Genomic DNA, 27,580 nt, shown 5'->3' with positions numbered 1-27,580 from the left:
ACACACACACACACACACACACACACACACACACACACACACACACACACACACACACACACACACACACACACACACACACACACACACACACACACACACACACACACACACACACACACACAGTGTAATTTCTGATTTCAAACTTAAAGCTTTCAATGGTCACAGTACATTAACAGGGATGGACCATGCTCCAGATAAGGCTTGTTTTCAAAATAGACCTCAGTTTATGTTTCCGGACACGCCCTCTCACTTGGCGTGTCTCCACACTCTGAATGGGTTTCGATCGTTGCATAAGTAGGGTAAATGGTAAATGGACTTGTACATACTCTAACTACTCAAGGCGCTTTACACTATTCGTCACATTCAACCATTTACACAGACATTCACACTGATGGCAGCGGACATTTACATAACATCTGATCTAATCCAATCATCACACACCACATCCACACACCCATGGGGGAGCACGGGGAGCAATTCAGGGTTCAATGTCGAGCCACCGATCGCCTCATTTTATTCATAACCTCAGAACATGTACAAGTAACATGAAAGAAAACACTCCACCTTAATATTTCCGGTAGTTGTCAAAAAGGCTTTTAAAAAGGGTGCAAGCATGTGACCTATGAACCTCATTACTTAGTACTGGTAATATGGGTTCTGGGATGTGCACCAAGAGGCAGGCACAAAGCCAAAATTTCTTGTGAAGATTTCCAGTAATTCCTACAATTCATATCATTCTATTATAGCCACTGCTATAGTTATTATTGGTAATATTTCTAGTATTATCATTATTATTATTATTATTATAATAAACCAGTCAATGTGGATGGTCATGCATCTAGAGTCAGGTGTCTGCCCATTACAGAGAAAAGTTTTTCCTCGCCACCACGGCCCAAATGTGTAAATAATAGTGTGGTCTTGATTTGCTGTATATGAAAAGTGTCCTGAGATAACTTCTGTTATGATTTGACACTAAAAATACAATTAAACTATCCATTAAGTATTTTCCAACTCCAAAGTATTTTCCAGTATTTTTTTCTAAATAACTTCCAGGAAATATCAAATTAACCAACATATGTTAAAGAAAGATAAAGCCTTTAAAAATTTTAAACTAATAAAATCTAAATACACTTGCAACCATCACACTAAAGAAACCAGCATCCATAAAGCAGCATCCCCTTTTTGAACTCTAAACTCAACCTTAGTCTACATGTGCAGTACAGAGCTGCCAGGATCCTGATGAGGGTACGCAAACACAATCACATCATCCCCATCCTGAAACCTTTTCACTGGCTCCCTGTCCTACTCAGGATCGAGTACAAGGTCTCCTTCCTCACCCACTAGTGCATTCATGGACATGCCCCCCTATACCTGTAGGAACTCCTCAAGCCCCAGACCTCCTCATGCACCCTCCGTTCTGGTACCTCAAACACCCTCCAAGTCCCAAGAACCAAGCTCCGCATCATGGGTGATGGGGCCTTTTCCTCGGCTGCTCTGAGGTTATGGAACGCCCTCCCTGACCACCTGAGGGCCCTGCAGACTACAGATGCTTTTAAAAAAGACCTTAAAACCTTATTATTATTATTAATACATGTGCCTACTATCAGTTGGTATCAATGCACCACGGCCTGATGGCCAGACTCACATGAACGCAAAATATAATAAAAAATTAGGTCAGATCTAATTGAATTAAAAGTAGACAAGAAGACTCAGAATCTCCTCAACACTTTTAGGTTGGTGATTTCCAGACTTCACATAACCCATTTGTGATTCAATACCCAGGTGTAATGATTTATTTACATATAAGACAAGACACATACCTCATAATGTATGTGAGTGAATCTCTTGCATTCAGAAAAAAAAGTTCTCCTTCAAAACTCTCAGAATACTTCCAGCTTTTCCAAGATCCGAAGAGATATCCTAAACCCGCCAATAAACTCCACACTGAAAGCTGTGTTCTTTTCAAAACACTCACACATGAAGTGAGTGGGGAAAGTCCAACAGAGGAGGAACACATGTTGACAGAAGCAGAACACAGAAGTGCTGACAGAGCGAGGGACTGCCAGAAATAATCCACTTCCTCTTTTCATCAAACCAGGTTTCCTTCACACCGTACATTCATTTTAAAGAAGCTGCGGTGAGTTTCCGGTCAGACCAATATGGAAATGTTATCTTTCAAACCCACAGATTGAGCGATTGTTTTGTCATCATCACTTTTAACTTCAACAATTCAAATGCTAAAAATAAAAAAGCTCCTGGAACATTGTTCATTGTTTTGGTTTTAGGGAGAGGATTTTAGTTTTTGGTTTTGGTTCAGTGTTTCAATTTCAGAGGCAGACAGCAGACAGACATAGTTAGAGACAAGCTGGAGTTGGTAGAGACCAACAAAAGTGTTAAAAGTAAGTAAATATTGGACTTGCATTCATCAGGTGGACGTGTAAATGAGCAACTGTTAAATATAGCCGTTAGTGATGTGCAGTTATACCTGCCAGCACCGCGGTTAATCTGTCAACCGGGTTTGTGGGTTTATTACAATTATGATGGGTTGCAGGTTGATGAATGATTTAGGAAAATATTACATTCAATAAAATGTGAACATAGCGAAGCTGCAGACTTGTGTGCGTCCCTTTTAAGTGAGACACGCACGAGGAACAGCACCTTTATTTTACTGATTATTTCAGAAGCTTGAAGTAAAATGAATACATACAATATCTACATCACCTGAGCAAAACGCTATGTTCTGTGAGACATTTAGGAAATGCACATCAACATTATTCTGATTCCTCTGTAAAGTTTATGACTACAGCTTTAAGTAAACACTCAGGTAGATAATGCATGTGTGTGTGTGTGTGTGTGTGTGTGTAAATGTGTAAATGTGTGAGAGAGAGAGAGAGAACTTGCAGCAAAGAACCACAGGTCAGAATCCAACCCTCATTTTAACAAGTCCGTGCAAAGATGGACGTGCACAGATCATTTTCTGTGCTGTGTTCTTTTACTCCACTGGATAAAAGTGTCTACTCTACTTGTGACATCTGTACTTCCACACCTCACATCCCGCTGAGAGCTACATCCAGTCAGCAACCAGGTTCCTCTCAGGGTAGAATACCGACCTTATTCTGGCTATTCGACCCTAATGGAAATAAATAAAAATGACTGATAGTAGGTGCGTACCTAATGGAAAGGCCCCTCATGTTAACATAATAAGGTTTATATATATACATATATATATATATATACATACATACATACTCATACACTGAACCCATCAGCCTTACATTTCTTGTGTACATGTATGACTGTATGCTTAAGGACCTCTCCTTGTTGTGGTGCTTCACAATTTTTGAAATAACTATTTTATGAATGTTTCATACTGTCTGCTGACTCCTTACCATGGATGTATTCTCCTCACTTCTCTTAACCAGCTGCTAAGTGCTGCGAGTGATGAACAACGGCTTCACTATCAAAAGGCTTAAAACAGGCCTCACCCATTGTTGTAGGACACATTTTGGCCTTCGTTGTGGCTCCACAACAGGCATCTATAGAAAAGTTTTCTATAGATGGGAGCAGGAGCATCTGTAGATTAATTCCAACAACCCTCTTGCTGCGAGGCAACAGTGCTAACCACAACCCCGCCGTGCCACCTCAATTACAGTGGTGTACAAAGTAATCCAGGGTTAACCCTCAAAATACCTGGCTAACATCAAATCCTGCTTCTTCGAGCAGGCCTGAGATGAACTTGAACTGATCCAAGAGGCTTCATCAGTTCATGTACCCATCTGACCAGGCTGGGACTGGTCCAACTAACTGGTGTGCAGATCCAGGTATTTAACCTTTCACAAGGCCGATGATATCACTGGAACCCTTTGTGCTCCAAGTGCTAACGGGCATCATTGGAGTGACAGTCGTTGGTGGGAAGTAGGTTTCAACGTCATTAGTGCTCTATTGAGTCTTAACGACAGTTGTTGGGGTCACAGGAGGCCATTTGTGAACAGTTGTTCTTTAAGGTTAGATTGTTGAATCTTCTAGGAAGGGATTAAAGGGCCGCATTGTAAATTGGAGATAAGTGGTGTCTCAGACCTCCTCCTCTGTTTAGCGATGGTTTCTCTACTTTTGCATAGGTGGCTTCTTTTACTCCTCTTTCAAACCATCTGTCCTCTCTGTCCAGTATGTGGAAATTGTTGTCCTCAAAAGAGTGGGCTTTCTCCCTGAGATGTAAGTGGACAGCAGAGTCCAGAGTAAGCTCTCCTGTGTTTGGCCATGCGTTAATGCTGTGGTTGTTTTGTTTCTCCAATGTAGAGATCTTTGCGTTCCTTGTTGCATTGGACAGCATAAACCACACTGCTTTTGTGGATGTGTGGTATTCTGTCCTTGGGATGTACTAGGCTCTGTCTGAGTGTGTTACTGGGTTTGAAATACACAGGGATGCAGTGTTTGTTGAAGGTCCTCCTGAGTTTCTCTGATATCACAGTCATATATGCTTTTTCTTTCTTTTTCTTTCTCAACCCCATTGGTTTTCTTTCTGGAAGTAGCTGCCGTTTTAAGAAAAAGTCGAGCTGGGGTAACCACAAGTTGTGATGGCGCCTCTCAGGTGCTTGCGTTTTTCCCCGTGGGCCTGTAAGCTGGTGTGTACGTTATCAGCCCCATGTTGCAGGGTTCTGATAACTCTAAGCTGGTGTTCCAGGGGGTGGTGGGAGTCAAACAGTAGATATTGGTCTGTGTGAGTGGGTTTTCTGTATACCCCAATGTGGAGGCTCCTGTCATTCTCCATATGGACGTCACAGTCTAAGAAAGGCAAACTGTTGTCCTTGACTTGGTAAACTTGATGTTTCTGTCCAGTTTACAGAGTTTATATGTTCGGTAAAAGTTTGCACCTCTTTGGATTTGATTTTAACCCATGTGTCGTCCACATATCTGAACCAATGGCTCAGTGTTATTCCTTTGAAGGAGTTCAAAGCCTTGTCCTCCACCTCTTCCATGTATAGATTTGCCAAAATAGGGGATACTGGTGAACCCATGGCACAGCCGTGTTTTTGTCTGTAAAAAGTGCTATTAAACTGGAAATATGTGGTGTTCAGGCACAAATCCAGAAGTTGGCAAATGTGGTCTGGTTTGAGGTTTGTTCGGTTGTGTAAGGAGTTGTCCTGTGTGAGTCGCTCTCTTACTGTGGTCAGAGCCTCCATGGTTGGAATACAGGTGAACAACTCTCCTGGATATCTCCGTTGATAGTTCATACACGGAAAAAAAATGCTTGATGGCTTATTTGATGACTGTTTATGTCAGAATTTTACTTTAATGGAAAATATTAGCAAAAGGAAGAACATGAAGTATTTCTGGACTAGGCATTTCCTGCCAGACACCAGAGAAATATGATGAGGACTTCTTAATCTTAGTATTCACTTTGAAAAGAAAATCTCTAAATGAGTTACCTTGCTGCTGCTGCTGCTGCTGCTGCTGCGGCGAGCTGGATGAACAATCTCACTGTCAGACAGCTCATCATAACTCTCAAACTCACTGGAGCTCCAGCCATTGGAGCCACAGTGATCAGGTCTCTGGATGTCCTCATAGATGTCATCAACATCTATACATAGAAGCCAACAGATGAGCAACACATACTACAGTATGTAGTTTCATATTAAAGGCTTAATAATTGTGTCTCTACTGTTTTAAAATACTATTAATGATACTTATTACTGTGTGGTGGCGGTACCTACTGGTCACTCCCATGTGGACGTCTGTGATGTAGAAAAGAACAATGAAGCTGTAATGTACTCACCTTCCACAGGGTGCTGTATGTTCTCAGAAGGCACGTCATCATAGATGACCTCTGGCTCTCTGAGCACACTGCCTTGGCTGCAGGTCACTGGATTCTGGTTGGTTGGTCTGTCCACTTCAGCTGTGAGAGGTTCAGCCTGTGGACTGACTAAAGAGGACACCTCGGCCTCAGCAGTGTCCTGCTGTGGGCTGCATCTGTTTATTGCACTGCTAGGTCTGTCCTGACCAGTTTTGTCTGTGTTTAAAAAAAAATCACACACACCTTACATGTTGATTTCTGTCTAATACATTAGATCCAGGAATTAATCTATTAAAACAAGCCCTTCTATGGTAACTAAGTCAGTATAGTATGAGTGGTTCATGTTAACTTAAGGTTGAATATGTGGAATCTGCAGCACGGTGGTGTGGTTAGCACTCTCGCCTAACAGCAAGAGGGGTCCTGGTTCAAATCCCGGTTGGGGCCCTTCTATGTGGAGATAGGTTCATTGATGACTCTAAATTGCCCCTAGGATTAATGTTATCTGTCTCTGTTTGTCTCTATGTGCCCTGTAATAAGACTGGCGTCCTGTCCAGGGTGTAGTCTGCCTCACGGCCAATGTTAGCTGGGAGCAGATTGTTGTTGCGACTACAATCTTGAGACACTAGATGGCGGTGTTCTGCTCATTCTCCATACACAACCTTTAAGCACTGAAGTATTGTTTCATAGTGAATTACAGGTATAAGCTGGCAGATAACAGTGGTTCCTGCGAAACTAATTAGCAATTGTCATTTTGACCAGACCTCTGGAGCTCCTTGTTGTGTAATTTTGCTTTTACCCACATGAATGTGCATGTGTGTATGTAGTGTTTGATTTCAGCACTGTTCAGGACCTTTATGGCCTCAACTTAAAGGGATGTTTTGGGAATTTGAAGTGTGGTTGTATAAGGTTCTTAACCATAGTCAGTGAGTTATCAACAGTAGATAACGGTCAGTACGTCACCCTGTTTGGAGAAGCAGACAGGAGTACAGACACAGAAGTTGCTGTTGCAGCAAAAACGTATTTTAGACATCTAAAAAAAGGTAAGATAATTTATATCATTGCGAGTGCACTATAAGTCTGTGCTACATTTAGAGTATATTCACTCCTTTACCTTGCCGTCTGTCCTTTCCTTTGGGAGTATATTTTGCTCGACCGTAGAACTTCCTTAAAGAGGCCCTATGATGCTAGTTTTCAGGGTCCTATTTGTATTTTTTCTGGTCAACTACAATAGGTTTAAATGCTTTGATCTTTAAAAAACACATTATATTTCTCATATTGTCCATTGCTGCAGCATCCCAAGCAGCAGCAATGTGGCTCTGTCTGAGCTTCTTACCCAAGTTAAGGGAATAATCTGATTATCATTATCATGAACATGAAAGTTGTTGTATTTTTCAAGTTGTTTTCATTGCCGTCGCTTCCTGGTTTATTCTATTTCCGGTCAAAAGCCACTGTCGCGGAGTGGGAAGGGGGAGTTATAACCTACGGAGCATGTGCAGACAAGAAAACCGATTAATCTGGGAACACTGTTTAAATGCACGAATAATCAGGTACTGAAGGAGTTCTCTAGGTCGGTTGACCGGGGTATGTGACCTCCAATTATACCTAGGGAACTGTGTTTACATGGTGTTTGAGAAACCGGAGTATGACCATAACCCCAATATAATCAGGTTTTTAAACTGCATTTAAATGCAATGACTTTGAAATATTAGCTTAGCTGTGGAAAAAGAAGTTATCTTATAGACACGAGACACCTTCATACTGCTCACATTGAGAAGAAGTGGTGAAGCTAAAACTAACAAAGAACTGAAGTTTGCCGCTACAAGAATTCATACGCATAAGCCCAACAGCATTGTTGCGTAAGAATACAGTTAAACGGTTGAGAAAATGTAGTGCCAGTGTGGTGGGAAGAATAGAATAGAATAGAAATACTTCATTGATCCCAAGATACACGGACCGTGCGGCTGTTAACACTTAATAATGGTTACTAATTATGTTGAATTATGTTATTCAGTCACTATACTCATTTTGAATTTGATGCCTGTAACATGTTCGAATAACGCTGGGACAGGGGCATGTTTACCACTATGTTACGTCACCTTTCCTTTTCACTCAATACATGTTTGGGAACTGAGAACACTAATTGTTGAAGCTTTGTAGGTGAATTTTTTCCCATTCTTGCTTGATGTATGACTGTTGCTCAACAATCCGGGGTCTCTGTTGTCGTATTTTTGCCTTCATAAATCTCCACACATGCACAGGCCAGGTGAGTCTAGTACCTGCACTCTTTTACTACCAGTGTTGGGCACATTACTTTAAAAAAGTAATTAGTTATAGTTACTGATTACTTCTCCCAAAAAGTAAGTGAATTAGGGCGCACTCACACTGTCCGTCCATACCATGCCCCGTGCTTTAGGGTACTTGTCCCCCCTCCCTCTCCCCCGCGGCCCGTTTGTACTCACACTGCCTGGGCCTCGTGCGAATGCTTCTTGCCTGTCTTTACGTCATCACGCCGTAACATGTCACATGCATTGATTGACGTCATCGCGATGCGTCGCTTTGTTTACAAATCTTTCCACAGACCTCAGAGTTTTTGTTCGTCTTGGCTGACTGTTTTTGATTTTCATCCGACCAAATCTGCAGTAAACACTCCACCTCCACATCACACCAACGTGAACGCCGCCATTGTTTTAAATGTCCGCGCATGGTCTGTCTTTCTCTGCTTTCCGACCAAAGCTCACATAAAATGACGTCAGAGCCGCCATAGGCCTCGTGCTCGTATACGTGCGCACGCTCGTGCTCGTACATGTGTAAAGGCGCTTACAAAAGCCCACCTCTCCCAAACGGTCCGTGGCCGGCAAGCTGGCCGCAGCTAAGTTGTGTGCGGTTGCACTCACACTGGTCAAAGAAACTAGGCTTTACCCGTAAAACCTGTTTGGGCACGGTACGGATGGACAGTGTGAGTGCGCCCTTAGTTTCAAAATTTCAAATTCTAAAAGTAACTACTTTCTATAGAAAGTAACTATTGGGTTACTTTTAAGTGTATTTTTTAATGCTCAAATGTGTCAAAGAATTTGGACCAAACGTCCAGTCCTCTTTCACGGAACTAAAAATACATGTCTGTGTTGAATTATTTATGATAAATCTGAAAATTATCATGAAACAGACAATACATTATTAACAGAAACAGTGTACACAAATCTATTTTAACAAGATGAGACTATTCTCCAATCAAATTAAATGTATAATTGTAGATATTATAATTACTATGTTCATAAATTGCATCAATAAAATTAACACAATAGATCATATGATATCATTATTGTCTGTACACCCAAAGCGAGAGCTGTGTCCGGATCCTCGGCAGTAACTCCGATTCGTTCCCGGTGGGGGTCGGCCTCCGCCAGGGGTGCGCTTTGTCACCAGTCCTGTTTGTGATTTTCATGGACAGGATATCGAGGCGTAGTCGTGGTGGGGAGGGGTTGCAGTTCGGTGGGCTGAGGATCTCGCCTCTGCTTTTTGCAGATTATGTGGTCCTGATGGCATCGTCGGTCAGTGACCTTCAGCACTCACTGGATCGGTTCGCAGCCGAGTGTGATACGGCTCGGATGAGGATCAGCACCTCTAAATCTGAGGCCATGGCTCTCAGCAGGAAACCGGTGGACTACTTACTCCAGGTAGGGAATGAGTCCTTACCCCAAGTGAAGGAGTTCAAGTTTCTCAGGATCTTGTTCACGAGTGAGGGGACGATGTGAGTTTGGCCGGAGAATCGGAGCAGTCACTCTAACGAACCATTGTGACGAAAAGAGAGCTGAGCCGGAAGGCAAAGCTCTCGATCTACCAGTCAATCTTCGTTCCTGCCCTCACCTATGGTCATGAAAGCTGGGTCATGACCGAAAGAATGAGGTTGCGGTTACAAGCGAGCGAAATGGGTTTTCTCAGGAGGGTGGCTGGAGTCTCCTTTAGAGAGAGGGGGAGAAGTTCAGCCATCCATGAGGATCTCGGAGTAGAGCTGCTGCTCCTTTGCGTTGAAAGGAGCCAGTTGAGGTGGTTCAGGCATCTAGTAAGGATGCCCCCTGGGTGCCTCCCTAGGGAGGTGTTCCAGGCACGTCCAGCTGGGAATGCCTGGGGATCCCCCAGTTAGAGCTGGTTAATGTGTCCAGGGAAAGGGAAGTTTGGGGCACCCTGCTGGAGCTGCTGCCCCTGCGACCTGACCCCGGATAAGCGGTTGAAGATGAGTGGGTGAGTGAGTGAGTGATTATTTTATGGCATTGAAACCAACTTAAAACGCTGTAGTACACATGACAGGCACGTATGTGGCACTAAAACTCTGCCACAGAAATACACCAATGGAGAAGTGTGTTTGTGCAACCAAGCATGCTTTTGATTTTGTGTCAACAACATCCGCCCAACTCTTCCTCTGATTGGCTTACCATGAAATTTGACTCTACCTCAGCCAATCATCATCCTTTATGCAGTTGTCTCGACCCCACTCATCAAGGAAGAACATTCTTTGCCGCTCGGCTTAGAGATCTAGTTGCTCTGATGAAAACAGCTTCAAGCTAATAATTATAGTAACGAGCCGCAGTTTTTGGAAGTGACAGTTACGGCATTATAATGATGGGAAGAGTAATTAATTAGATTACTCGTTACTAATAAAAATAACGCCGTTAGTAACCCCGTTATGTTTTAACGCTGTTACCCCATCATGGTTTCTACAAAGTCACGGCTGTGGATCAGAGAAAGAGCGGGTCGTCCTCCTTTAGAACGATCGCTGGTTTGATCCCCGGTTCCTCCGGTCCGCATGTCGAAGTGTCCTTGGGCAAGACACTGAACCCAAAAAGGGTGTGTGAATGTGGTGTTAATAGTTAAATTAGATTAGATGGTATCTAGATGTTGTTGACTTAAGGCTTTCTCATTGAATGGTAGAGTTTTAATCAAACGTGTACGAACAATGTAGGGAGTATTGTCTTTGTAGTGTTCAATTGAATAAAGGTTGAACTCATGTGAATTGGGGTTGTATATGAAATAGGGCTGCAGCTATTGATTATTTTAGTATTCTATCAATTAATCAAGTAATCGGATAAGAAATGGCTATTAAAGCACAATACTATACACAACAGACAAAATATGACAGGTGTCTTCAAATGAACAGGTTACTGGTTTCCTTAAAAAAACTTTTTCATTTGTTAGATTGAACAATCTGGGCTTGAAATAAAACTGAAAAAAGATTAAATGATATAGAAATTTTTTACTAGGCCTAAATATCATAACTGTAAGTTCATAAGACTGACTAGTGTACATTTACTTACTATGCTGAAGGTTGCCCTATACCCATTACTGCATTCACATTTAAATGAATACACCTGCTGTATTGGACTGGTGTATTTTAGGCTGTATTGCGGTATTTTATGCAACACTGTAAGTTATGTGTGTATATTATGTGTATATTGCATTAAGTCTTTATTGTAGTGAATAGGCTACAGGAAGTGAGCCTTATGTGTCAAACATCATCGCAGTTTGAGGGTCTTGGGATTCTTGAAAACTCACCAAAACTGGCACACAAGTCAGAAGTGGCAAATTTGCAAGTTCTGCAGTAATTGGGCTCCAGTATGGCCAGCGGGCTTCATAGCACCACCAAATGCTCTCCATAGTTGGGGAAATATTATTTTTGATGTTCACGAAATTTGATGAGATCATTCTTCCATCTTAAAGAACATGTTTACATTTTTTTTTACTTTTTCCACCCGACAGAAAGTCACCAAGCGTGGATTTTGTGCATTCATTTTCATTTTACTGGCACGATTAAAGGCCTTTAGGATGCACCAAAATGCACGAAATTGCGGACACGTGCAAACTAGTTTGGTTTAGCGACGCCTAATTACTTTGAGCATTTCAACGCATTTTTAGCGCCCTTGTTGAAAGCGCACTAAACTTGGGACAGACATTAAAACCCTTACACATTGTGAAAATATACAGCGATTTGGTCCATGTGTGTTTAGCTGGCTCGAGAGCGCCCCCTAACGCCTGGAAGGCCTTAGTTGAAACAAGGCTGCTCTGAGAATCACAAAATTTGGTACACGCGTAGCTTTAATAATTTCAATTAGCTCAGCCCAACAGGAAGTCGGCCATTTTGAATTTTATGTGTATCATGTATCTTATGCAAATTTTTTCGAACTCCACCGAGAGATATTATCGGATTAATTTCATATTTAGGCACTTTACAGGTATGGTGTTTTTCGTAACTTCTCTAGAGAATTTAACAGATCCATCTCAAATCAGACGATGTCTGTCACAGAAGCTTTACATCCTGTTGTCAGTAGGTGGCGCTATGCCTTTGACTCAATATGGATGTGTGTAGGTGTCTTCAGGTCGGGACTCTCAATGAATGTGAAAGCTGAGGCAGAATGGACCATGTAAGGTCAAGTTACAACCGTTTACTCTGTCACGAAAATACATACACCGTTGTCAAAAGTAATGCTGCATAAAAAGTACACGTAAAAGTAGAAAAGGTTTACTTCTGATGACAGCTCCCATTCAATCGCGTGCATACTGGAGGGGCGCGTCCATCCCATTCAATTGCGTGCATACTGGAGGGGCGCGTCCATTACTGCGCCACCACAGTAATGGAGGCTTGTTCACTTCAGGTACTTCATCGGATTCGTCTATACTTAGAATTGAGTAATTATTTAATAATAAAGTCCACTGCGTTCAGGGAATGTTACTCATTTTAATCCATGACACAGGAGCCTCTGAAAAACAGGTTTCACATATGCATCAATGTGGCCTTTGAAGACTGGCGAAATACAATTAAACAAGCTCACTACTGTAACATTCCCATAAGTTCTACTGCACATACACAATCCACTGACTGAAATCATTGATGACTACCATTCAGATGGTAGAATGAATGGGTTGGTGGTGTGAACACACACAAGTGCAGAGAGAAGAAAGCTTTGAAATCAGGAACTGGGAGTTTATGTACACATACATCAAAGGGCTATGGGGCAGCTAGCTATTCCTAATGCTAAGAGCTAAAGACTCATTTCTGCTCCCATTTCTTGCGTAAATAGAGACTTACGTTACCACCGTTCCTAACGTCACTGCCCCCATGCTTTCATGTGTCCTCTACGTTGGAACGGAAGTTGATCAAAACATCCTCTAGAGGGTGTCGTTCAGATTCAAAAGTTACTCCAATAAAGTTTGAAAAAAAGAAAGTTTATGACAACAACAAACATGGTGACGACAGAGGATATAGCCATCCTGCGTCAGTTGAGAAGGAGGCAAAATGGCAGGCAGCGTTGTAGACAGCGGTGGTCTGTGAGACACTAAAGACATCCCAAAGTGTGGACGGAGAATTACATGACGTAGGTTTGACAGATGAGACAAACTGACGACCAATGTCTGGTGTAAGACAGCTGTCAAAAAGACCTGTCTGTAATTCTTGAGTTCATATTCATAATGTTAATCATATGTGTGTCAAAAAAGTTGTTGCACACAAAATTCCGTAGTCATATCCGAGAGTCTGGGAAATTGGACGTGGGTTAGTATTGTTTTTATGAGTAAGAATCCAAGAGCTGTGAGTTCAAAGTCTGTGAACTGTGAATACGACTTTGAGTTTACCGATATGAGTAGAAAAATGCTGAAATGACGTCACTTAGGTTACAGTCAGGTCGCAGGGGAAAGTAATCGATCCGCGATTCTTCCAACCCCACATGCGCACGTAGCCCCAGAGACTAACATGGAGGAAAACGGCCAACCGCATGGTGCTGCTCTTTATGCCAGAGAAACATAACAGGTGAAGTCAATAACGTGTATATCCATAATTAATTTCATTTAAATAATGTGCATTTTCTTATTTTAAGAAAAATGCCCTACGTAGTTTCTCTTGAACTTCTCATCTTTGCTAATCTGAAAGCAGCATTCAACAGAGTCATATAGTAATTATTAGGTGTTACTGGTTATTCTTTTAAATTGCAAGCTAATGATTGAATAAGTAGCTCGTTACTTGCTAGGGATGCTGCTCTGATTAGAGTAGCACAGAGAAGCTCAATCATTTTAAGTATGATTTCATGAAATAAATAATGGATATACATACATGACTTCACCTGTGACGTTTCTCCGGTTGGCCGTTTCCCTCCAATGTTTGTCTCTGGGGCATAGGTGGCAAAAGTTCTCATATTCTGGACTTAAGAAGAAGTACAAATACATGTTTAAAAAAATACTATGGTTAAAGTAGGAATACGCATTCAACTCCTTTACTCAAGTCAAATAAGAAGGTAGAGGCTCTGAAATGTACTTTCAAAGTAAAACTAAAGATGCAATTAATGAAACACAATACATCCTTAAATAATTTTGTTAAATGAAAAAACTTTAGACAGCTTTAGAAGGTTCCAGGATCGCATCCCGGCCTGGGCCTTTCTGTGTGGAGTTTGCATGTTCTCCCCGTGTCTGCGTGGGTTTTCTCCAGGTTCTCCGTTTCCCTCCCACAATCCACAGACATGCATGTGTTAGGTTAATTGATGACTCTAAAAATTGCCCTTAGGTGTGAATGGTTGTCTGTCTCTGTTCGTCTCTATGTTCCCTGCGATAGACTGGCATCCTGTCCAGGGTGTACCCTGCCTCACGCCCGATATCAGCAGGGATTGGCTCTAGCCCCCCCGTGACCCCGACCCCGGGATAAGCGGTTGAAGATGAATGAATTAATTAATTATCATGGAAACTTCAAGTCTATTTTTATTTTTCGAGAAATTCACTCATCTCTACAAGACTACCAAAATATTTTATTCAGCCTCATCAGAAACACCTCAAGGTGTGCCCTTTTGGGTCTGAAAATCAGACCTGCAGTGCTAAAAAGCCTCCCCCATGCTGCTGAGGCAGGAAGGGGTGTGTTGAGTTTCAGTGATAAGTTGCAGACTGCTGGGAAAGACTTCAGGACATCCATGATATCATCTGGGCATGCCAGGTAGGAATCTAGCTGCTTGGAGTTTTCTTATGCATTTCCCTGCTTGATTGGGGGAAAATTAGTCATCCTCCTCTGAAGAATGGGAAGTGTCAAGTGGATGCACCCTAGGTCCCTCCTTCACATGGCTTCTGATGAAGTCCAGGCCTATGGAACACCAAACCACAGAGGATGTTTTAATTTTACATGTGGTTAGCCTGACAGAATTATGGTTTTATATATACATTTTTAATGTTGTCTTTTGTGGGGAGCTGACAACTAGTGGCACACAGGGGGGTTCCATGCCTATGTTCCCTCAGCCCTGTGTTCCATCAGCGCTATGTTCCCTTAGCCCTATGTTCCCACAGGACTCTCTGCTTATCTGGACTCTATCTGAACTTAACCAGCTCCTTTGTTCATTGCCTAAACCCAAACAATGGTGGGAACATAGGGCCTAACGTTAATTTTTAGTGTATAAAAAAAAGTTGTAAATGTGGAAACATAGGGCGATGTTAGCCTTCGAGGCTACCAGAATAAAAGCCTTTTTTCTGCCAGAAGATAAACATTTTTATTTTAACCCAAACTACCATTCAACCCCTAATCCTTTATGGCAGATGGCCCTGAAAAGTAACGTCGCACAACATTAAATTGAGGGTTACTGCCTTGTTTTGTTTTTTAAACCAAGAGCTATCTAGCTTTAGCTTTATATAATAAAAAACATTTCTAACATTGAAAACGGACTTAATAAAATCCTCAAAAAGCTAATAACAACAGAAATAACACCTTACCTGTATGCGTTTCTTCAGATTCGACGGCGAGTTCTTGAACGCCAGCAGCTCGTGGTTTTTCAGTTGAAACAGTACACAGCTCATACGCCATGAGTCCTTTTTGGAGCCGACAACAACGAATAAGTCTTTTAAACAGGGCCATGGATGGGGAATGTCTTGCTTCTCTGAATCTTCGGAAGGATCGCCGTTGGCAATACTCCCCGCTTCGCTCCCTTCCTCCATGTCTGCTACAGTACAAGTTCTCGGTTCTCTCTCTACCGTCCCCTCCATAATCTATGGTCCCCCTCACTCACTTGACTTCCTCCCTCACCCCCCACCCCCCCATTACAATTTAAAGAGTAGAAAGTACATACTTTTGTGTATAAATGTAGGGGGTAAAGGTAAAAAGATCAGAAAAATAAATACTCAGGTAAAGCACAAATACCTGAGAAATCTACTACAGCAACTAAGTATTTGCACTTCATACTTCACACTTTTGCTCTGGGGCTATGTGCGCATGTGTGGTTGGAAGAAACGCGGATCTATTACTTTCCCCTGACTGTGACCTCAGTGACGTCATTTCGATTCTACTCATATCAGTAAACTCAAAGTCGTATTCACAGTGAAGACTTTGTACTTGTAGAAATTTAAGTTGTATTCAAGATTTTGCACTCACAGCTTTTGGATTCATACTCATAAAGACATTGCTAACACGAATCCAGAGCTCTGTCCGTATCCGTATGTGTATCTAATGTAGAGCAGAAATTAGCCTTTAGTGAAACTGGCTGCATTTCTCTGGTTGCAGGACATTCCCATTTGGAAAGTAATTTTTGAATAAACAGAATTAAATAGCTCTATTAAAACTCAACTGGGGATTCATTTACAGTTTTTCAAGTAATAAGATGGAACCTCACTGGAATCTTAACTGTGCTACAGGCACTACACTACAGGCAGGTTGTATACCTTTGTGTAATCGCAGGGTGAGCTCTGAAACCACACTGAGCCATCCCTTGGCCTGTACTGTACAAATGCAATCAAATACAAAAACATCCTCACTTTGGTGAGCATATGGAGGTGAGAATTGTCAGGCTGTATTCACATACTGATGTTGTGCTCATTTCTTACCTTCAAACATAGTGCTTGCTTTCCAGAAATTCTCTGACTCACCAGTCACTTCAAGGTCAGAGGAGGTGGAACGTCTGCAACAAACATTTTAATCTAAAGGTCATAGAAGATCAAAGCACTTTTCACAGGTATCACAGGACATTAGACTTCATAAGTCTGAGGTGGTTTCTCTCCCAGTTCCTAAACCAATAAATGCCTGAAGCCTGGTTGCCAGAAAAACTCAACTGAAGGCCCACTTACATATTTACTTACTTACTTAACATGTGACCAAGGATGGAACTTTTGAATGGGTGAGCATGAGAATGAGCATACATTCATTTCTGAAGAACATCCAATGTGGTTTTAGAAATCTTGAATAAAGATGATGGACCTTGATTCAACTTGTTTTTTTGTCAAAATACTATTTCCGTGGATCCAAAATTGACTTAATGTTCATCTAGAACCTTATGTTTAATAATGAGACAACAGCCCAATTAAAATCCCACATATGAAGTCGGATCAATCACAGACCGGAGACAATCAAAAAGGGTAGACAGGGACTTTTGTCACCCACAATATAGCATCGATTGTTGTACACAACATTTTGTGTGGAGTCCTATAACATTTCAAGCAAGTACAAGGTATAATGAAGTGGTGGTTTATACTTGTGTTCTTACTCTGAGTGTAAATAAATAATTTGTTCATAGCAAGGAACTATCAGCTGACTATACATGGTTATCTTCCATTACAGTTAAACTGGTATGGGGTCTGAATGACTGAGAATAACTTAAAGGTACAAGACAGCATTGAACTCGCACTTATATAGCACCTTTCAAAAATGTATTCCATCATAACTTACCCCTCTGGTAACTCCCTGACCTCCATATCTGGCGGGAAAAAAAAAGAACATTACAATGCCATCTACAAGCATAAAAATCCTTATTTTAATAATTCCATACCTACTGTGTACATGTTATTTTCACCTGAGCAGTAGTGGTGGTTCAGTGAGGAGGTTTGGTCCTTCTGCCATGTGCTGGTTGTTCCATTCATACCCTGCCTTGTCGTCTCCGGGGCAGTGTTTGACAGTGCTGTGTCTGTAGTCCAGTCAGTCTTCATCAAAGAGCCATCATCGCTGTCATCAAATTTAAACTTCTCCCCTTGCTCATCTTCATCCTCATCTTCCTCTATGTGTGATGCTACATTAGACACCGACACTGAGGAAAGAAGCAAGTGATTTAGTATTAAATAATACCCTGTTTCACTGAAGTTACTAGGGGTGGGCAAAAAAATAGATCCATGTAAAAATCGCAATTGCTATCTTCTAAGATTCCAAATCTATTCATAACTTCCAAAAATCGATTTTTAAAAACTCTTTTTCCGTCTCATGGTGGGCCTTTCGTAGCTTCCGTAGAACAGTGTTGCAGGAAGCTACCGGCTAGTCACTCACAGCCGGCATGCCCGTCATTGAAGGCAAGTGTTTGGGAGGGAGAAGCTGGACATGACTCATTCAATATGAAAGTTTGCAAAATGAAAGTAAAGTACTTCAGCAACACTACGAACGCACACTTTACTGTCATTCTGTCTCACTCTGCAGTATACGACTCTGACATGAAGGTAAACACTTTACTGTCATTCTGTCTCACTCTGCAGTATAAGACTCTGACATGAAGGTAAACACTTTACTGTCATTCTGTCTCTCTCTGCAGTATAAAACTCTGACATGAAGGTAAGCACTTGACTGTCATTCTGTCTCACTCATCAGTATAAAACTCTGACATGAAGGTAAACACTTTACTGTCATTCTGTCTCACTCTGCAGTATAAAAGTCTTACCTGCAGAGAGGAGATGAAGTATTAACTTTGTGTGTCCACGTACGGTTTTCAGTTTTCAGAATAAAGTGTTACACGTCAGGCCCTAATACCAAATAAATATGGAAATAAAATGAACTGACTAATATTCACAGATCTTTTCACTGTGGAATTTCAGGATAAAAGGTCTTTCAAAATATACTTTAAACTAAAATATTATTTAAAAAAACAACATCTACAAACTACCAAAATACCAGTTTTGCAGTTTTACTTTTGTACATTTTTTTTTTTGTAAATGGCCAGGATTCTGAGAAATAAGGCAGCTTTTAGCCTACATGTATAATTTTAGCTAAAATAGCACTTTCCTTTTTTAATTCACAGAAAATTGAGATTTAATAAAAAAAATTAAGGAAGTAGAGCATGACTAAATTACATTTGGTCATAGATTTGCCTTTGTGTGTTTAAATTATAGCAATCAGTTGATACCTTGATCAAAAATAATGTATAATCTAAGGTTTTCATACTATAATTAGGACTGGAGTAGATCCTGAAGCTTATACCAATTCAAAAATTGATTTTAAATTGAGAATAGTTTTGAATTGAAAATTTATTCTGTATCTAATTGTGACGAGAATCAGAATCGGAATCAAATCGAATCGTGAGGCACCAAGACTTCTTTGCTGTAAGTATGAAGAGCTACTACATGGATTGACTTGTACTTATATAGCGCCTATCTAGTCTTCTGACCACTAAAGGGGCTTTTAACACTACTTGTCACATTCATCCATTCAAAACAGACATTCATACTGATGGCAGAGGCTCCCTCCCCATCATCTACTCTGATCTAACCACATTCACACACCCATGGCAGAACATATTCCTTGAGGCAGTGGTCGAGGAGGAGGCGTTGCAGCTATTTATGACTCAGGCCTATTAGTCAACCCTGAACCTAAAGTAAATTATAATTCATTTGAAAGTCTTGTTCTTTGTCTTTCACATTCAACCTGGAAAACTGTGCAGCCAATTATACTTGTTATAGTGTACCATGCTCCTGGTCCGTACTCAGAATTTCTATCTGAATTCTCAGAGTTTCTGTCAAATGTAGTCCTTAAATCTGATAAAGTAATCATTGTAGGAGATTTTAATATTCACGTGGACATTGATAATAATAGCCTTAGTACTGCGTGTATCCCTCTATTAGATTCGATTGGTTTCAGTCAGAGTTTACAGTTGTTTTTCAGGTCGTTTGACTAACCCCCTGTCATTACAAGGCAGCGCATTGCAGCAGTACACGGGGGGACTGCACTTGTTTACTGTAGACACTAGGGGGCAGCAGTAAGCTTGACATTTGCTGACAGAATTGAAGGAAAGTGGGTTTCAATGACTGAGTGGAGCTGTCCGTATTTCTGCATGTTGACTCCACAGGAAATAAGCAGCTGAAGAAGTAACAAGGCAATGGAAGCTACAGTTAGCTGTAAACAACAATGGAAATCTGAGAGAACTGTGTCTTGCCATGTTTCTGGTGAATAAAACTGACAGGACTGTTGACTGGTGGAGCCACATCCTGCTGTTAGCTGCTGTTACCGACTCCCCAGAATATAGTAGTAGTATAGTAGTTTATACACGAAAAAAATTGTCTGGATGGCTTATTTGATGAATGTATTTGCCAAAAAAGACCCTGGGATGATATTACGCCAGAACTACACTTTAAAGTAGGTCTCACTCTGTGACTGTCTGTCACAGTTAAACTACACCCACTCTTGCTGCAGGCAGTGATGAAGCAGAGAGGAGCTACACACAAAGTACATCAAGTTCATAATGTACCGATAATAATAATTTATAATAATAAAATGTGAAACAGTATTGTTTCTAACTGCTGGATACCGCGGTATCTTTCTAGTATCGGTTATTCGTGCATCACTATAGACTAGAACATCCACAATACACTGACTTGTACACCCTTAGATATTCTAATCTGTGATAAACTGACTCTGTACCTTGCCGAGATATCAGTATAGTAGTGAGTTTCCCTTCCTGGACTTCAGTATTGTGAGGCATCCAGAGTTCATGTGCCAATCCTCCTGGTTGCTCCTGCTAAAATGCCTCTGTGCCTGACAGGTCATTTGCGTTAAGGTTGTCTCAGTAGCATATGGCAGCAGAGGCTTGCTCCTTCTTACACAGCAGATGGTAACTAGGTTAGTAGGCTCTTTGCCCTCAACAGCAGGGGATTAATGAGTCAGGCTTCACATAAAGGCGATTCCCTGAGCCTGGCTGCACAAGCTGACTTTAGACATTTTTGTCAAAATGTATTTCCTTTGTTGCAGCAAATCATGTCTTATGATACAATAAAATGTAAAAAAGTGTAATTTTACATGTCCACTGAAGTTCTCTGCTTTAGCTTGAGACTTGTGGCCATGAATTTTAGAAATATGAGTCTAATGAAAGACACTATGGAGTTGCACTATGAAACCCAACATGTTGTATTGCGCTATATGTATCCAAAAATCTGTGTCCAACACCTGGTGTAAGCGAATTGCTGTCATATATTCAAAGTCATCACATTCACATTGCTGTCATGATGTCTAATAAACTTACCATTATTTGTCAATTCATCAGTGCTATTTAACCAAAAGACGATGAACTGGTCTTAATCTCTAACAGCAAAGGTTTAGCTGAAAAGAAGATACTGCTGCCTGGCAACTGCAATTCTGATAAAAGTTTACTTAAAAAAGAATCAATCCTGAGGAGGCAGCACATGTACTCTCAACAGCTCTTACACACATACAAACATGGCTCGATAGATCGTGTCTTATCCTAAATGCAAAAAAACCTGTCTGCTTATATTTGTTGAAGCAACCTAAGTCTGTGGTGTTCTTGGGCATAGAAGAGCTGGAAGTGTTGATGAATTTAAATACATGGGCGTGATAACAGACTCCAGACTCTCTTTCAAAAACCATGTTAAAATGATATCCAAATATATTAAATTGAATCTTTATAACCTTAAGCAAAAACTCTAGATTAAAAAAAAAACCTTCCTCTTACCATCATTGCAACATATAACTTATTGAGTTTTAATCATTTTTGTAAATTTTCCTCTTTATGCTTAATTTATAAAGTACTACATGGCCTGGCTCCAACGCCACTTCAAGAGTTGATTAAATACAGACGGACTGGGATCACCAGAGCTGTTGTAAACAGGGACTGTGAGGTTCCTTTCAGAAAACCCTCCTTCAGCCATAATGCACTATCGATTAAAGGTGGTGCATTATGAAACACACTACCCCCAACTATACGGGAATGTCCAACTCTGGCCCATATCAGCCCATGTAGAGCGTATTAATGAATCGTGTCTTTGTTTTAACATTTACTAATGACTTGTGCTGTTTTGCTTTTTCTCTCTTCTTATTTCTCCCTTTCTTTTTTAGCAAATTTAAATGTTGTATATCCTTTTCCATTTTTTCTATTTTCTTGTAACATTAACCTGCCTACATGGACTACACATTTGCGTGTACTGTTGTATATGCTCATTAATGTGCATTGTCCAGAAATAAGAAATCAATCAATTAGAGAACAAAGAATTAATTAATTAATACTTAATTTATTCTCAAATATTGTTATTTTTTAGTGTTCAGAATTTGATAGAATATCCGCTGTGGTTATACCACTGCTGTACTAGCATGTTTTTTAAATAACCAAGGCTCTCACACAGGAGTTAGGATTCCTCATACAGGACAATGCCCCCTGTCACACTGTAAAACAGGTGAAGAAGTTCACTGAAGCTTAGAATATTGAAACAATGAAATGGCCCAAGTCCAGATCTAAACCCCATAGAGAATCTCTGGAAAATCCATGGCAACAAAGTAAAGTCTAAGAAACCCACTCCAGTTAGTGAACTGTGGAAGAGACTGAGTCAGAATGGATCAAGATCAAACCAGAGCAGTGTGAGAAACTAGTGATGTCCTGAGGGCGCAGATGTGCTGAAGTCATTCAAAGCTGTGGCCTCTACACTTCCTGTTCATTATTGAATCCTAGAGAAGAAAACATTGTTGAAATCTTCTCTTCTGACACAATGAACACTGTTCTCTAATTTTGATCACCTTTTTTTCACTAAATAATAATTGTTGAAGAGCCTTGGTTATTTAAAAAAACATGCTAGTGCAGCAGTGGTATAGACACAGAGGATATTCTGTCAATTCTATACAGTAAAAAATAACAATATTTCAGAATAAATAAAGTATTAATACTTTGTTCTCTAATTTTGATCTCCAGAGTAGTTTTGGGGGAAACTTAGAGATGTTTTTAATGGGAGTACAGGTACTGGTTGAGACAGTTGCCTGGCTTAATGACAGAACTACTAGATATTAATCAATCCAACAGATAAAGTCCACATCTGTTAAGGCTAACGTCCTATTTGGACGGGATCAGTTTAATGTGGGGACGTGGGGTAAAATAGTTTTAGCTCAGGACGTCTGTAATCTAAATGGATGAATAAATCCCTGTGTTTTTCCAGAGGGGGAGGGGCTACTTGATTTACGCACTGCGTCAACTTCCTGTCTCCATGCGCGTGCTACGGAGCTTCTTGATATCACTAAAGGAACTAAACAGGAAGCTAAAGGACAGAATCGATGATCAAAAAAAAGACGTGGAAACTCTGTATGAACAGGATATGACTGAATCTTAACATATGTTTTACAGAGGGTCGTATTCATACGGGATAAGATTGACCTGAGGGATTCTTTTGGACCGTTTTACAGAAGGTGAACATCTCCGTCATTTTTACTGAATAATTATTGACATGGAGCATTCAGCACTCACTGGAACGGTTCGCAGCCGAGTTTAAAACGGCTGGGATGAGGATCAGCACCTCTAAATCTGAGGCCATGGCTCTCAGCAGGAAGCCGGTGGATTGCTTACTCCAGGTAGGGAATGAGTCCTTACCCCAAGTGAAGGAGTTCAAGTACCTCGGGATCATGTTCATGAGTGAAGGGACGATGGACCGTGAGTTTGGCCGGAGAATCGAAACAGCGGGGGCGGTGTTGCAGTCGCTCTACCGCACCGTCGAAAAGAGAGCTAAGCCGGAAGGCAAAGCTCTCGATCTACCGGTCAATCTTCGTTCCTACCCTCACCTATGCTCATGAATGCTGGGTCATGACCGAAAGAACGAGGTTGCGGGTAAAAGCGGCCGAAATGGGTTTTCTCAGGAGGGGGGCTGGAGTCTCCCTTAGAGATAGGGTGAGAAGTTCAGCCATTCGTGAGGAACTCGGAGTAAAGCCGCTGCTCCTTTGCGTTGAAAGGAGCCAGTTGAGGTGGTTCGGGCATCTAGTAAAGATGCCCCCTAGGCGCCTCCCTAGGGAGGTGTTCCAGGCACGTCCAGCTGGGAGGAGGCCTCAGGGAAGACCCAGGACTAGATGGAGAGATTATATCTCCACACTGGCCTGGGAACGCCTCGGGATCCCCCAGTTAAAGCTGGTTAATGTGGCCCGGGAAAGGGAAGTTTGGGGTCCCGTGCTAAAGCTGCTGCCCCCGCAACATGACCCCGGATAAGCGGTTGAAGATGAGATGAGATGAGATGGCGCATTCAGAAGGGACTGAAACCTCTGGAAAAGATGACCTTACCCCACGTCCACACATTAAACTAATCCTGTCTGAATAGGGCTTTAGTAAGGATACTACAGAGGCTAAAGGTTTAATCAGGGCTACCATATAGGTCAGAAACTGTACTGATGCTATGTCAAGAAGAATTCAAACAAATACATCTAAATGATATTGAACATCAATATGATGGCTGAATGACTCACCTAAGGGATGACGGAGAAGTGGATGTGGCAAGGTCATTGTCAGTGTTCACATGAGCTCCTGTGAACGCACAGATCACATCATTATAGAAACTCTGGTTATCACAATAGGGGTGGGCCATATGGCAAAGAATGTCATATCACAATTTTTCGACAGTAAAATCACGATCAGGATTTTCTCATGGTTTTTTACATTGATTTTTAATTATTTTTCAAGTGACTGAAGTATTTCCCTATGTAAAAACACAGCCCTAAAAGAGAACATATATAACAGAGCATTTAGGCCAAAGAACCTTTGTGAACAGGTTTTCATCAATGAGCCAAATACAATTAACAAAATAAAAACTCTGCTGGTCCAAATAAGAGGAGGAACAGATCTGGCCCCCAATTCTGTCTCTGTGCCTTTCACACAGCGGGGTGTAATAAAGGTGCAACAGCCCCACAACAAAAAGCCTGTGTGAATGGGGCTGATGACATCAAACCCATGCCCTTACACTGCTAGCAACAAGAAGGAGTCATGGAAGAGAGGAAGACACAGCCCAAAGCATGACATTATCATAACATTAGCTCCAGCCAGGCAGAATTTAAGTTTGGGAAGCCAGAAAACGTAAATAAAAAGAAAGCTGTACAAATATTTTATCATTTAATCTACACTGTGTTCGGACTCAGATATAATAAAACAAATAAGAAAACCTTTTTTTTTCAAAACAGAAACTGATTAGGAATCAATATGGAAATGGATAAAGAATTAATAAGCAAAAATCAATAACAGAATTGGTATCAATAAAGTCTTGAGTTAAAAATGAAAAACCAGCTACATCAACATTGATCCTTGATGTTTTTAAAATATTGTCTATTGTCAGTTCCACAATGTTTTAGACGCACCATGCTGAATTGGTGGAGTACTCTTTAAAAACAATGCATTCAAAACAAGTCCTAGTGTGAAAACTGTTTCTACATTTTAAAACAAATACCCAAGTGTAAAGTTAGCCTTTAAAATTAACTCTTGAATCTGGAGAACTAGCATACACAGAAACATTTGGATTCCAAATTATGTCTGAAAAGTAGCCTTCAAAGACAAACATTCACATTGCATTCCCAAGATCATGCACGCAGGAAATGTGAAATAGATAGTACTTATAATGTGATGTACAAAATTGTAATGATTTCTATAACTTAAGAAAAGTCAGATTACTCACACATATGGTAACACGGGTATAATGAAGGGCAGTGCCGTATTTTGCCTGAGGCAACATGAGCGTGTTACATTCCTTTACAGCAAATCCAAACGTGTCCTTTCCCCGATAGTTACTCAACTAGACGAAAAGCCACTTAAACATGAGACCATTGCTTTTAATGATTCCCAAATCTACGCAAGTGAACATAAAATCATGTTCTATTCAGAGATAACTGACCTTTTAGTACTAAAAATCATGTTATTAGCATCAGATAAAAGGCACAGGGAAGAACAATCTATTGTGCCAAAATAAGTTAAGACCAAATGAATAATTCAGCAGGCTATATGGAAAAAAAGGCTTGATTCTGAAGAAGATACCGTGGGCCTGGCAGCTGAATGGACAATAGTAGAGAAAGAGGGAGCTCTGCTGTCAGCTGTGGTGGGAAAACAGCCTGGGATTGTCCACACTACGTGATCTATCGACTCCCACAGTGATTACAGCAGTCAGCTAATGCCCAAGAGCCAAACAGAAACCAGATGAAGGCACATTCTTGCATAATGTTTCACTGAGAGCTGATGAATTGGGTTATATGAGATGAGAATTATTGGATTAGGGCCTTAGGTAGACAATGTCAACTGGTCATTTGTTTAATCAGTCTGTCAGTCGGACCAACACAATACTATATTTTAACAACGACTGTGTTTTGACAATGAGGCAGAGAGTGTTTCTATCATGCAGGGAGATCTGGTGACTGATAGTCTTTCAGTAAACTCTGTACAAGTCCATTACTCTCAGGTGTGGATCGGGTGGATTGCCACGATGCATAAAGCCACGGTTCCCATAAGAAAAATATAACTGACTTTGGTGATCCAGACTTTCCTTGTAGCACCATCATCAGAAATAGGGCTGCAGCTATCAAATCTTTTTGTAATCAAGTATTCTACCAATTATTCCATTAATCAAGTAATCGGATAAAAAAAATATTATAGTTTGCAAAAAAATATATTATGTCTGGGGTAGGCCTATTTGGTGTTGTAACAGGTGTGTGTTTGTGTTTGTGTGTGTGAGTGTGTGTGTGTGTGTGTGTGTGTGTGTGTGTGTGTGTGTGTGTGTGTGTGTGTGTGTGTGTGTGTGTGTGTGTGTGTGTGTGTGTGTGTGTGTGTGTGTGTCTGTGTTTTTGAGTGTGCATGTGTGCGTGAGGTGGAGAGAGAGAGAGAGAGAGACGAGATGTGCGTGCTGAAGGCAATTTACCATAAATAAGTTTACTATTTAAAATTCAAAGTGCTGATTAAAATTCTAGGTGACGCACATGTTTACTCAAACAGGTTTAAAGAAAAATAGATTCATTTAGAAAATTAATTAGAGATAGATATTATTAGGAAGAACTCGTTCTCTTCCTGTTTACTGTGCCAACAAGCAACGAACAAAACGCCACCGACACATTTACTCAAACAAAACTCTTAAGAATGATCAGGTGACGTTATGTTTCACATTGTAATACAAAACTAAACATAGAGACATTCATGAGGACAGCTAACGTTACACATTCTCTTCCTTTTTCTCCGTCACTACAGCAACCGTCCTCCTTAGACTAGAACAGCGGTTCTGACGTAATTTTATGTGCGCCTGTTCGGACATAGAAAAAAGAAGGAGGGACCATGCGCGGACATTTAAAACAATGGCGGTGAAAGGTTCACATTGGTATGATGTTGAGGTGGAGTGTTTATTGCAGATTTGGTCGGATGAAAATATTCAAAAACAGTCGACAAGACGCACAAAAACTCTGAGGTCTGTTTGAGTAAACATGTGCGTCACGTAGAATTTTAATCACCATTTTGAATTTTAAATAGAGTTTCTCTCCTTTCTCTCAGTCCATGGAGTGAATGCTTGGCCTATATTGACTCTGGTTTTTTCCCGTCTTCGCTCACTCAGCTGCTGGGACAAATAGGCTCTGAAGCAGCTGCAGGATTGGCAAACTCCATTTCACCCAGTGCCAGCCTACAGCAGCTGCACCCAACAACAGACAACCCTGGCAACCAGCAACGCCCAACGCTATTGGCTGCTACCATGGAAACACAACGGGACAGAAAGTCATTGTCAATCCCGTCAAAATGTTATAAAATATTAATTCAGACCAAATATATGTTTTAAGGAAAAGCAATACGTTCATTCTGTAGCCCTCAAAACGCCCCGTGG

General features: G+C 41.0%; 1 protein-coding gene across 2 annotated transcripts in view; it reads right to left on the bottom strand.

Moving 5' to 3' along the window:
- Positions 1-27,580, bottom strand: part of LOC310951368 (rho guanine nucleotide exchange factor 10-like protein) — a 121,977-nt gene that overhangs the window by 93,243 nt on the left and 1,154 nt on the right. The window contains exons 2-7 of one of the 2 annotated variants that reach the window (XM_083919563.1): positions 24,210-24,267; positions 17,587-17,817; positions 17,463-17,490; positions 16,625-16,698; positions 5,777-6,010; positions 5,430-5,581 (exon numbers count right to left, since the gene is read on the bottom strand). In XM_083919563.1, the coding sequence (XP_083775689.1) occupies positions 5,430-5,581; positions 5,777-6,010; positions 16,625-16,698; positions 17,463-17,490; positions 17,587-17,817; positions 24,210-24,246 (756 nt within the window). In that variant the 5' untranslated portion in view covers positions 24,247-24,267. Of the gene's footprint in view, positions 1-5,429; positions 5,582-5,776; positions 6,011-13,889; positions 13,922-16,624; positions 16,699-17,462; positions 17,491-17,586; positions 17,818-24,209; positions 24,268-27,580 lie in introns of those variants that run through there. The other variant, XM_083919564.1, reaches the window with a different exon arrangement.

This window comes from Echiichthys vipera (genome assembly GCF_963691815.1).
Source record: "Echiichthys vipera genome assembly, chromosome: 9".
Classification (NCBI taxonomy): domain Eukaryota; kingdom Metazoa; phylum Chordata; class Actinopteri; order Perciformes; family Trachinidae; genus Echiichthys; species Echiichthys vipera.
The sequence above is the reverse complement of the archived record's forward strand: the minus strand, read 5'-3'. Positions and strand labels throughout refer to the sequence as shown.